We start from the raw sequence: 12,713 nt of genomic DNA, 5'->3' as shown, positions 1-12,713 counted from the left end.
GATTTGATTTTATTTAAAATAAAGAATTTAATATTTTATTGCTCTTCAGTGTAAATATGGAACAAAAAAAGGAAATCACATGTTAAGGAATTTTTTATTGAAATTGTCTCAGTATTTTCACAAAACACTCCAAAAACTTAAATGTTTAGGCTTGGTAAACCTTACTAAAACCTACCTTTATTTAGGATGTAGAATCCAAAAATCAAATAATATACGGGGTGTTGCATTTAAAAAAAAACTAACTTTGATATGTTTCTGCACTTTGAAACACCCTATATGTCGTAAAGACAATTTTAAAAGACAAATTTCTTTTACCCTCTAGTTTAGCCATAATATTCCATGTAGTATGAGTAAATAATCCTGTTTAAAGACCCACAACAGTTAAAATCAAGTGTTTTAATATTCCTCTTTGAGCAAATAAAAACCTTGCCAATATCACTAGCGTTTCACCAAGCAATCACCCCATAACATTTTTAATGTATGCCTATCAACAAATTCCCAAAGTTGTAGTAAGGCAAAATTTTTGCAACGTAGCTTAGAGCATACAGTCTGAATATGATTGTCCAAAGATAGGTTCTGATCAATTGTAATGCCTAGAAAGTTGGTAGATTCATTCTAAGCCAGACTTGCATGTTTATCTTTAACAAGCAAACTAAAATTCAGTGTGATTCTTATGTATCACATTAACCATACTTTCACACATTTATTAGCCTAAGGCAAAAAAAATTAAATAATGGCTGTTTGTAATCAGGGAAGATTATTTATAAAAGTTTAAAACATAATTAGACCTAGCACACTTGTGGTACTTCACCTTCAATACCTCTGATAAATGCCTCTAATAAATTAAAAGAAACATGGAGGATTGTAAACTCTACGGGGTAAGGGCAGCCACATTGCAGTACCTAGTTTCTTAGAAGCTGATCATCTAAATGTATATTACTGCTCCATGGCATCTAACCTCTCAAAGAACCTCCCACATACCGTGCCACCTGAGCATTTTCTAACTCCTATCAATGTACCAGAAACTTTTTTCTTTTTACCCACTGATGCTGGGGAAATTAAATCCATGTTTAAAGAGATAAAGGGCAGAAGCTCGTCGGTATGGGACAGGTTGCTATTAAGTTAAAATTTTGCCATTAAAACTCTACCTACACCGGCCTTAGTTTGTTTAGCTCATGTAGTGAATAAGTCTTTTACAAATGGCCTATTAACTCCTTGTTTTAGGAGGGCTAACATTGTTACAATTCATAAGAAGGGTGATCGGAATGAACCTTGCAATTTTCGTCCTATAGCATTGCTTCCTGTGCTAGGAAAGATAGTGGAGAAGCTGGTTAAGGTGAGAGCCGTTTCATTTCTTAACAGGCATAAACTGATTGATTTGCATCAGTTTGGATTTTTAAAATCTAGAAACACAGGAGATGCTATGTTTGGATTTTTCGGGAGCTGTATCTCAGGCTCAATACAGGTGAAATTGCAGCTTCGGCATTCTGTGATATGTCGAAAGCTTTCGATTGTGTACACTATCCAACCATGTTATGTAAGCTGGAAATTGATGGCTTCCGAGGAGTCGCTCTGGAGTGGTTTTGTTCTTACTTATCAGATCGTAAGCAGAGAGTTTTCTTTAATAATTCATGTTTCTCTGAATTGCCTATTTCTTTTGGTTTCCCACAGGGATCAGTCTTGGGTCCCCTGCTATTCTTAATGTACATTAACGATATATCTTCGATATATCTTTGAACAATAAAACATCTTTCAATTCAGGTACTGCAAAGTTCATGGGCCTGTACATTGGTGACTCCTTAAAATTTAAAAACCACATAATTCCGTTGAACAGAAAACTCTCTTCTGGTTGCTATGGTCTTCGAATTGTATCATTCAACCTGGTAATGGCCCGTATGGCATATTTCTCTCTAAAGGAATCAAATCTTCGTTAAGGTATTCCATTCTGGGGAGTCTTGTTCAGAATACTTGTTTCACTCAGTATTCTTATTACAAAAACGGGCACTGCGTGCGATGTGTTGTGCTAAAATTCGAGAGTCGTGTAGACTACTGTTCCTTAATCCCTCCATTGCAATACAATGTCCTAACATTGTATTGCATTTTAATTCTGAAGACTGTGTGCCTTGTTCACAAAAAGTTCAGAGAGGAACTATATTTTACTAAGCCATATAATACAAGACAGATTTTTTTGCTATCTCTACCCATACCAAGGTTTGAGCAAGTAAAAAAGTCCATAATTTATAATGGAAAAAACTATTTAATCATCTTTCCCTCTCATTAAGAAAACAACACTGCGAGGAAATTTCGAAAAACACTAAAGAAACTATTATCAACAAAATCATATTATTCCTTGCAGGAATATTTTAACGACTCTCTCAGTTAGTTAATAGGTTTGAATGCAGGTATGATGCTTTTTTTGTAGTTTTGTTCAAATGTTTTTTATGTTATATGATTAAATCTTTATATGTCCTTCATTGCTTTAACTTAAGTTTACCCTCTATTATTTTATATGCAACTTAAAAGTAAAAGAATAATGAATGTGCTTTGTGTATTGACTAACTTAGAAATTAAGAATTAAGAGATAAGGCTTTGTACACAACATTATTTTGTTAGTTACAAATAAAGCTACTTTTTGACTTTGATTTTATCCATTTATAAGCTAGATTCTGAATTCCATAGTGATACAGTTTCTTCAACAGGAGATTAGAGATTTCGTGTATTGAAGGGCTTTCAAAAGTTAAATATATTGCTTTAATTTTTTTATTGAATTTTTCAAGTATTCGTAAATAGAAACATATTATTGCACCTTCTGTTAAGCAGGCAGCTCTAAAACCAAATTGTTTGTTAACTTTTTGAAACATTTCATCTCTGCAAACCCTTCTTACAGCATACCAAAATAATTTCCACTCTCATCTAACTTATGCTATTTTGGCATGGGGCCATTCTTGCCCTATGGACAAGGTGTTTGGGCAGCAGAGAAAATGCATTCGTATTCTGACTGGACTGGGATATCGTGAAGATTGTAGGCAATTATTTGAGGCTTAAAATCTTGACATTAACTTCTGTTCACATTTTACATGTCCATCAAAACTTGAATCCCTATAAAACTCATGAACACTTCCACAACTATCCAGCTAGAAACTGTAGAGATCTTGCGCCAGATTTTAACCGACTTGAAAGGTGCAGAAACGGAACCAGGTATTTAGCCACAAGGTTTTATAATTGTATTCCAACAGGTATTAAGGCTCTTGACCTATTACATTCCAAAGGGCAAGTAAAAAACTACCTTTTAATGAATGCCTTCTATTTATTTGAGGAGGACTTTCAATCAAGTTTGAACTTTGTTTTGTAATGTGTGTACAGATTATAATTTTTGAATGTAATAATTTGATAATTTTAAATTTTTATTTTAGTTGTGTACATATACCTTGACTTGTAAAAATACATTGTTCTATGTTGTTTACGAATAAGTGAAATAAATAAATAAATAAGAAAATAGATGCTCTAAAAAAGTCGTTTCTGAAATTACTTTTTGAAGATCTTAGAAAACACTGACTATGATTGGTCTATAGTTTTTTTGTGTGTTTTGGAGCCAGAATAGCTTTATTAATCTAATCATACGACTTTGCCACTTAAAGTCAATCATTTAGGTCATAATAAGTTTTAAGAATTTGCATTTCCTCACTTACTAAGAATCAAATATCATTTAAACACTAAGTAAAAATAATTTTTACAAACAACCATGTAATAGTCCTTAATGGCAGCGCAACTAATGGTCGAAACTCAATTTATAATGAAAAATAGACATGGTTCTTCATATATAAAAACACTGACTTTATTTTACTTGCATTATGGAATAAATGCAAAATTAAATATAGATAAAAACAAAGTGTGCATTGAAGCGTCTACTTGCTAAATCTCGACTGCTAACGTACAGATATTTTTAACGGACCTGCGGATTATTCCATTTATAGTTTTTACGTCCACCACACGCACTATTTCATCCATACCAGGATACATCTTCAATATTCGTCCTAATTTCCAGTTAAGCATAGCGACGTTTTCATTTTTTACTTAGACTAAAGCACCAATCTTTATCCTATTTTTGAAGTCTTCTTTCCACTTGAATCCTGTCTGCAACTCATCAATATATCCTTGCTGCCATCGTCTCCAAAAGTGCTTCACAACCACTTAAACTTTCTGATAATTTAATGATTTAAGAATATGCAGTATTAGATGCAATTTTTCTTAAATATTGTTTTACACTTTTAATGCCCGTCTCCCATATTCCCCCAAAACTTGGAGATCGTGCTGGAATAAACTTCCAGGCAATCCGATCATTTGCTAAATTTTGAGCAATATATTGAGAATTATTTAGCAAAAATTCACACACATTAGACAATTCGTATTCGGCCCCTACAAAATTTGTCCCATTATCGCTAAAAACGTTAGCTGGCTTCCCTCGTCTACTTGTCAATCTTTTAAACGTGGCCAAAAATGCTTCAGTAGTAAGTGAAGTCACTACTTCTAAGTCTAAGTGAATGCAATTAGTGCTTAAAAAAATAACAGACATAAATAACTTTTTATAATTTTGGCATTTCGATCTTTGATAGGAAAAGGTCCCCTCATAATCTATACCTACATTAGGGAAAGGGAAGTAACTTTCTACTCTATATGATGGAAGATCCCCCATTAAATACTTCATCTTATTGGGATTTGCCTTAAAACAAACAATACGTGATTTACAAATCTTTTTACAGACATTGCGTCCAGCGATAGGCCAATATCTATCTCTAATGGAGCTTAACAACATTTGGCTACCGCAATGCAATAACCTGAAATGTTTTACAATTAAATCTGTTAATATCTGAGGTTTGGGTAATATAAACGGATACTTTTTATCAAAGTTATATTTAGATTGTCTTAACCTACCCGCTACTCTTATAATGTGGTTCTCAAGAAATGGATTTAGACACAAAATCTTACTCTTTTTCGGTAAAGGTAGTTTGTGTTTTAAACAATTAAATTCATTTGGAAAACTTTCTCAACAGGGAACGTAACTTAAGAAATAATTAATTTTAATGCTTCATTTACTTCTACTGGATCTAAAATATCCTTTGGTTTATTAAAATTATTATGAGGCAAATCTTCAAATAATATATAAGCCATTATTCTTTGAATTTTATTAAAATTAGAAAATTTAACTAAAATGTCAGTAACTATTGAAACATGATTGATCGAGAGATTACAAACCAATTTCTGATCTGGAATTTCCATATCTTTTTGGAATTTTATTCTGAAGATTAGCCGAGTAATCAGGAAATAATAAAAATTCAGGTCCATACCACCATAAATTATACGATTTTAAATTATCAGGTGTGGTACCCCTAGATAATAAATCTCAGGATTTTGACCCGATTCTATATGAGACCATTCAAATATTGCTTAATGAATGCATATCGCTTATCCTATTAGCTACAAATGTTTTCCATCTAGAAACCTCTCCTTGTATACAGTGAAGTACAATCATCGAATCAGTATAAAATTATTTTTTATGAAAAGTTATGTCTAAGGAATCAGCCTTTTTCGCTAAATAACCGCTAAAATACTAGCACACAACTCCAGACGAGGTATTGTTTGTTTTATTTTAATCGGAGCTACTCGCGACTTAGCAGATAAAAATTGCGAAGAAAGTTCTCCAGAGGAAAGCGTACATCTTATATATAAATATGCTCCATATGCTCTTTCACTGATATCACCAAAAAGTGTGTAATTCTATAGTAACATAATTTGATAAACATACATATCGGTGAATATAAAATTCATTTATAATAGGCAATTGTGTTATAAAATTATACCATTTTTTATACAGTTCTTCAGGGTACTTGGTTATCCCAATCTGACTGAAGTTTCCAAACATCCTGGATTATAAGCTTAGCGTTGATAATAATTGGACCTATCAAGCCCAAGGGGTTGAAAAAAAGTTCTACAAATATTAGACAAAAGAGTCATTTTGGGAATTCCAATAGATTCCAAGAGTTTTATTCGGATGCCCTTCTCCAATTTGTAAAATAGTGAAAGTTTGATCTTTACAAAGTTTAAAATGGTTTAAATGTTCCATGTTATTACACCACCATTTTCTTAATTCAAAGCCTGTTTCAGACAAAATTTCACACACGTCACGACATATCGATATCGACAGAACCTAAGCAAGTTAGACAGAATATCTTGTTGCAGTATAGGACCGCTATATTCAACATTGTTCGACGACAATCCTGCTGTCATGTCGGCTTGGCCGATGGATCCACAACTACTCGACACTTGGTTGTTTATGAGTTGTCTTTCTTGACTGCATGTTAAGGAAGAAAATACCCTTTATCTAAAGAATGCTCTATATTTATGTCCTTCATGTGACCCAATGTCTCATATTCTCTCATTGTTTTTGAATATTCCAGCTTTAGCTGACTATTTTTTTGAAATTTGTTTTCTAACGTTTTGAACCATTCTAAGGCTAACTCTTTTGTATATCTCCCAGTGAACCAACATTTTCTTTAAAGGGAATCTTAACTACAAATCTTCCTAATTCATCTCTACTGGTGGTTTGGGAAAAGTGATTTTCACAATTTTTTTCCTTTTCAGATAATAATAACCCATTTGATTTCACTTCCTCAATTTAAATCCCAAAACTTAACAATTTGTTTGTCCAAATTCTACTTTGTATAACAGGCAAACCTTGGTTTTTTGTTGCTTGACCCAAGTAACATGTCTTTATCACGCTGTGTATAATAGTTTGGATCTGCTAGCTCATAATGAGAAATATTTAATAAATCTTTATGGAATGAGATCAAACTCAATTGATCGGTAATTTGAGGTAATACTAGACAATTAATATTTAATTTAAAATTAATATAGCAGGACCCAATACATATATGCACTTCGTCACTTATGTTGGAAAGCGCTAAACCAACTCCCTTAATCATATGATTTACCTTTGTGGATTTTAAATTCAATTTTTCACATATTTTCTGGAATAAAAAACAACTTTGGCTGCCACTATTCAGCAAGGCTCTACAAACAATAAAATCATCACTGCCTTCTAAGTAAATCATTACTACCTACACATGTCGATAATAAAATCTGAGAATTTTATTCATTCTGGCAACTGCGCAGGTGAAACACAATTAAGCAGTTTAAAAATAATTTTTTAACTTAATAAATGAGATTCTTTGCGCTACTGAAAGAGATACAAATTTAGGGCAATCCGAAATAAAGTGATCCTCTTTACATTGAATGCAATATTTTTCGTCAACATGTTCTGCGTTCGATTCACCTGTAGCAACATAATTATTTGATGAACTGAATTTTTTGTTTTGGTTTACTTTAGATTTAAAATCATGTCTAGTAAATTCTAATTTTTCAAGAACTTCACATCGCTGATTTAAAAATGTTGACATATCTTTCCATGTAGGAAGATCACCTTTACACGTACTTGATTCCCAGTCTCTTTTTGTAATATGGTCTAATTTATTCCCTATAGCATAAATTAATAAACAATCCCATTCCTCAGTTTTTGTCCCATAGACTTTAATGAGTGTAAATGTTTATTAATATTATCTAATAATTTTCCTAACCCGATATGTGATTCTGTACTCGGTGAAGGATGTTTGAATATTGCCCTTACATGACTATGAACTATAATTTTTTTATTTTCGCATCTCTCAGTAATAAGCTCCCAAGCCTTTTTATAGTTAGCTGGTGATTTTATAGTTAGCGTGTGCTTATTAAGTCCTTTGGATCTAAGCCTAAACAATCTTTTAAATGAATTCACTTTTGAACATTATTCACTGTAGCGTTTTTATCTATTAACGAAATAAATGCCTCTTTAAAATCTAACCTATTTGTATACTTTCCTGAAAACGTAGGTATGTTGATGGGACGCAACTGAATATTATTCGAATATTGTGTGACTTGCAAATTTGGCTGTATAATAGGGCCACCATTTTTAGAATTTATTAATTAATTTTGGAGTGTTTTTGTTTTTTGGGAAGGACAAGATTCATAAAACGAATTAATAATAGTTCGGAGTTCTGATACAAGGTTAAACTGTAAAGCTTCAAATTCCTCACGACCTTCAACATCCTCGTCAGCTTCCTCCAAAACCTCAATTTCATACTGTATATCAATATATTGCTCAAAAAGTGGCTCAAGTTTTTTAAGTCTTACTTGCATCTGCGAAATACATGATTTATCTTCATCGGACCTTTCAATAGACTAAACATTTTTCCCCCGGTGTAAGTGCTTCCTTTAAGAGATCCCCGTTTGTACATTAAATCTTTTAATTCTGCCATAATATACCGATCAAGGCAGGGTTATAAAAGGACTCAAAGTAAATAATAATAATAATAATAATAATAATAATAATAATAATAATAATAATAATAATAATAATAATTTAAATAATAATAATAATAATTAAGTGTGTATTGAAGCGTCTGCTTGCTAAATCTCGATTGCTATTCCTTCTTTTCCATTACGTCACGCGCACGACGTACAACGTTGCCAATGTTCAGAACGTCTTTAATATTAACCAACTAAATTGTCCAAACATATCAAAAATGTAAGTTAATTAGTCAGTTCATGTTATACTGTTATTCAATTTTTGGGGCTATAAAAACACTACAAAACTATAATTAGTAATCCTAATATTTGGTTATATAATTTTTTTTTTCTACTTAAGATAGAAAAATGAGTCTACTACATTTTTGTGTATTGCTTTGTTTTATTACCTCATTCAATATTTTTTATGTATGTTTTTTATTTTATTGCTGGACAATAGACCTAATCGATTAAACACAAAGCAATAGATCGCAAAAAGTAATATGTAATAAATCAAAGTTCATACCTCCTGTTGTAGAACCAGAAGTATCCGAGTTGAACCAAGGGAGTAGATTAGATACTTTTGGAACGTAATTGATGATTTTTTAGTATTGCAATTATTTAAAATAAAATAGTTATGCCGTTTATACCAACACTTTATTTTTATACACTATTGAAGATAATAAGCAACCCGTATATCAAATGAAGATTTTTTAAAAAACTTAAATTTTTTTAGATGGATAACTTTTCAAATTTTATACGCGCTGCATCAGTGCCATAAAGTAGGTGTTTGTCATGGTGACATCAAATTAGAAAATATTACGGTCACTTCCTGGAACTGGGTTATGTTAGTTGACTTTGCTTCTTTTAAGCCTACATTTTTGCCCATAGATAATCCTGGTAAGTATTACATAATAACAATTTAGTTTAAAATTAACAAAAACCTCAAAAGAAAAAAATTAAATAACAAAATCAATAGTTATTCAATTTATTATTATTAAGGTGATATGTGTTTCACTATAGAAAGGTATCATCATCAATCATCAAAAATTACCTATATAAGTCTAATAAAATTGTTAAAAGGTATAACAACTTTAACAATCTTAGTTCAAAATGAGCGGCACACAACAATAACAATATCAAAAGTATTTGTATATTACATCCAAATTTTTTTTAAATGTTAAATTTTATTGTCTTTTCACAAGTGTTAAATAAAATAATTTTTATCCTATCCTCCAATGGAAGTATGTGCTCGATTGTGTTATCAGCAAAACCTGATTTGGTAAATTCAATGACATGTTTTCATTCACCACCTCACAATCGGCAAAAAGAGCTCTGGACTCTCTATTTTTTATGCCTGATTTTGCAAATATCAAATAAATGATTTATGATTTCAATAACTTCAAAATTTAAGACACTGTAGCTCTTAAGCTCTTGAGAATATTTTCCAAACTATTTACATATCACATAGGAATATTTTAAGTGCAAAAATTACATCATTTTTAGATTCCAAAAAGTTAGATTATCTCCAGAAGAATTGCTTTTCTCCCATGAATATCAATCCCTTTTTTATATTTACCAAGGCAGATAAAAGTAATTTCCTTTTGGAAATGGAAAGCTTGTGATGGATGTTTATATTTAATAGTCAAAATTAAACAATTACAACATATTCATTGTTATAAGAGGCCAATACACTTTCAAACTAAGTCAAATTATATCACATCGATAAGCAATAATTACAGATTAATAAGTAGCAAGTCTCTACATACGTAGCATTTAAGCAATTAGTTAAGAGGGTCAATGTACCTAAAATATTGATGACTATTATAACAGTTGCACTGCGCATGGGCAACTGTACTTTTTTAAACGATAGAACATTACACTTGATAGTTATGAACCGAACAAGACGTCTTTCACTCTTAACGTAGTGCGAATCTTGAACCTACCACCAAGATAATAATCCCTACTTCACAAGCTCCATTTATTTAACGTTATTACCGTTTTAAGGTAATAGATTTCTTGAGTTGAGAAGATTTTGTTTATTTAATTAATAAAAACTACAGATATAATATATCCGATTACAGAATAGTAAATGTACTGAATTAGTGTTTAAACAAATTAGCTAGAAATGAAATATTAATTACTAAATTAATTTTATAAGATTTTTAGATTTAGAATTAGATATTTATAAATCAGTGTCTCGGATGAAATTAAAATGGAAAGGTATTGACAAAATAAACTGCTCAACAATCGAACTGGATATTTTATAAATTACCGAAATTTGCCTAAAAAAATAAAATTCATCAAGTTGCGTTTTATGCTATGAGTAAATCCTGTTGATAGCAAATATTTTTTGTCGTTTTTTCCTTTTTTTTTACATTCTTATCTCTTTTAAAGAATTCGGTTTCAAAATCCTAACAATTTAGTCACATAAAAGTGCTTGTAGAGACTTTATTATTCTCATTGTTACCAATAAATCTCTTTACTTTCTTAAAAATAATGGTTCTACGACGGTTAGAAACAGTGCAACTCGAGCAATTAGTACGTTGGCTACAGGAGGGCCTAACTCAAGAAGAAGTTGCTAACCGGCTAAATGTGTCCCAAAGTGTCGTGAGTCGTGCATGGAATCGATATGTAGAAACTGGGTCTGCAGCTTACAGGCATGGTGGAGGCCGAGAACGTGCTACAATTCATGCTCAAGACCGCTATATAACAGTAACCGCAAGAAGAAACCGAACATTTACGGTTTCGAGAATTAACAGCTACTTAAGGCATGCTACTGGGAGGGTAATTTCTAATCAGACTGTTAGAAGAAGATTACATGCGTCCAATTTAAGAGCCAGACGACGTGCCACACATCCACGGTTGACGGGGAAACATCGTGCAATGTGAAATCCGTGGGCAATAGAACACAGTAATTGGAATTTTCAAAACTGGAGGTCTTGTATGTTTACAGATGAGTCCAGATTTCCAAGAAATATGCCAAAACATTCCTCAACACTACATTAACAACTTAATAAGAACTATGCCAAACAGGGTGACAGCACTAAGACGAGCCAGGGGTGGACCTACGAAGTATTAATTTTCATGACAGGACTTTGGGGCACGTTTACAGGGTGTAATTTTATTTTAATTTTTCCTGTTGTGTGTTAAAAATTTAATTTTTTTAGGAGATATCCGTTTATTTAATTTTTTTTGGGGCTATTGTGAGTGAACTTAATAGAGATTTATTTGTTACATTTAATTTTGTTTTATTGTAAATCATTGGCAAACTAAAATTGCAGATTTTTATAATATCCACTTCGATTGTTGAGCAGTGTATTATTACAAATATATATAATTGCACCTCTGTTGGCTAAGGTTTTTACTCTTTTTTTGGGAACAGAGATATATCCAGCCATATGGAAAAAGTTTAAGGCTTAGAGACCTATGATGAGGCCTCGATGAGCTTAGAGACCTATAAGTATTCTGCCAATCCTTGAGAAAATGCTAGACTTGTTGGAATCAGACATGAATCATGATCACTGACTTGATCAATGATCGGACATGATCAATGACTAGACACATATTCCCTACAATTCAGTCCGATTTCAGGGCTTGTGATAGTATAACAACAGCACTTAGCGAGGTTACCATGAATGTGACATCTCCAAGAACATGGATGCCCCACTTATCTCTTGTCTAACAATACAACGACATTTGATCTCATCAATATTGAGATGCAGTTGGCTAAGCTGCATTATTTTGGGTTCTTTGTTCGGTGATTTGCTTTGTAGGTGGTTTTCGGCATAGGTGCGGCACATTGTAGAGGTGGGATTGTCAATTTGCTTCTTTATGGAGTTCCATCCAATTTCAAAGTTCCATTCTGGGTTTACTTCTTTTTATTCATTTCACGATTGGATATGAGTCCATTTAAGCCAAATTTAATCACATTAATTTTTTCTTCCTTCATTTAAATGGAGAAATGATTCCATCTGTGGAACAAGCTATAAATTTGAATTTCGAAGCGCATGTATTTAAGAAGTTGATATCTGTATTTTTAAAACTAAGATTCCTATACCCATTTAAATATATACTTACCCAACGCATTAAATATTTATTGGTTGTCTCTCATTTTATCTCAGCTTGACTACTGTGGTGTCTTCTCAACTGGCCAACTTCAAACTCAACTGGCCCAAAATTCTTGCATGCACTTTGTATAAGGAGAACGATAAGTTAGATCACATGGCTCTTACATATGTAACACATAAAATTCTAAAATATTAATTTCGCTTTGACCTTAATTTTAGATTGTAATTTTAATTAGAGTACCTGGTGCCGAGAAGTATCCTACATAG

General features: G+C 32.0%; 1 protein-coding gene across 1 annotated transcript in view; it reads left to right on the top strand.

The window, feature by feature from the left end:
- LOC126741077 (phosphoinositide 3-kinase regulatory subunit 4) overlaps positions 1–12,713 on the top strand; it is a 94,718-nt gene that overhangs the window by 19,105 nt on the left and 62,900 nt on the right. Inside the window, exon 3 of the mRNA XM_050447383.1 lies at positions 9,113–9,276. Coding sequence (XP_050303340.1) covers positions 9,113–9,276 — 164 coding nt within the window. The remainder of the gene's footprint in view (positions 1–9,112; positions 9,277–12,713) is intronic.

This window comes from Anthonomus grandis, chromosome 10, assembly GCF_022605725.1.
Source record: "Anthonomus grandis grandis chromosome 10, icAntGran1.3, whole genome shotgun sequence".
Lineage (NCBI taxonomy): Eukaryota > Metazoa > Arthropoda > Insecta > Coleoptera > Curculionidae > Anthonomus > Anthonomus grandis.
This window is presented reverse-complemented; position numbering and strand designations above follow the sequence as displayed.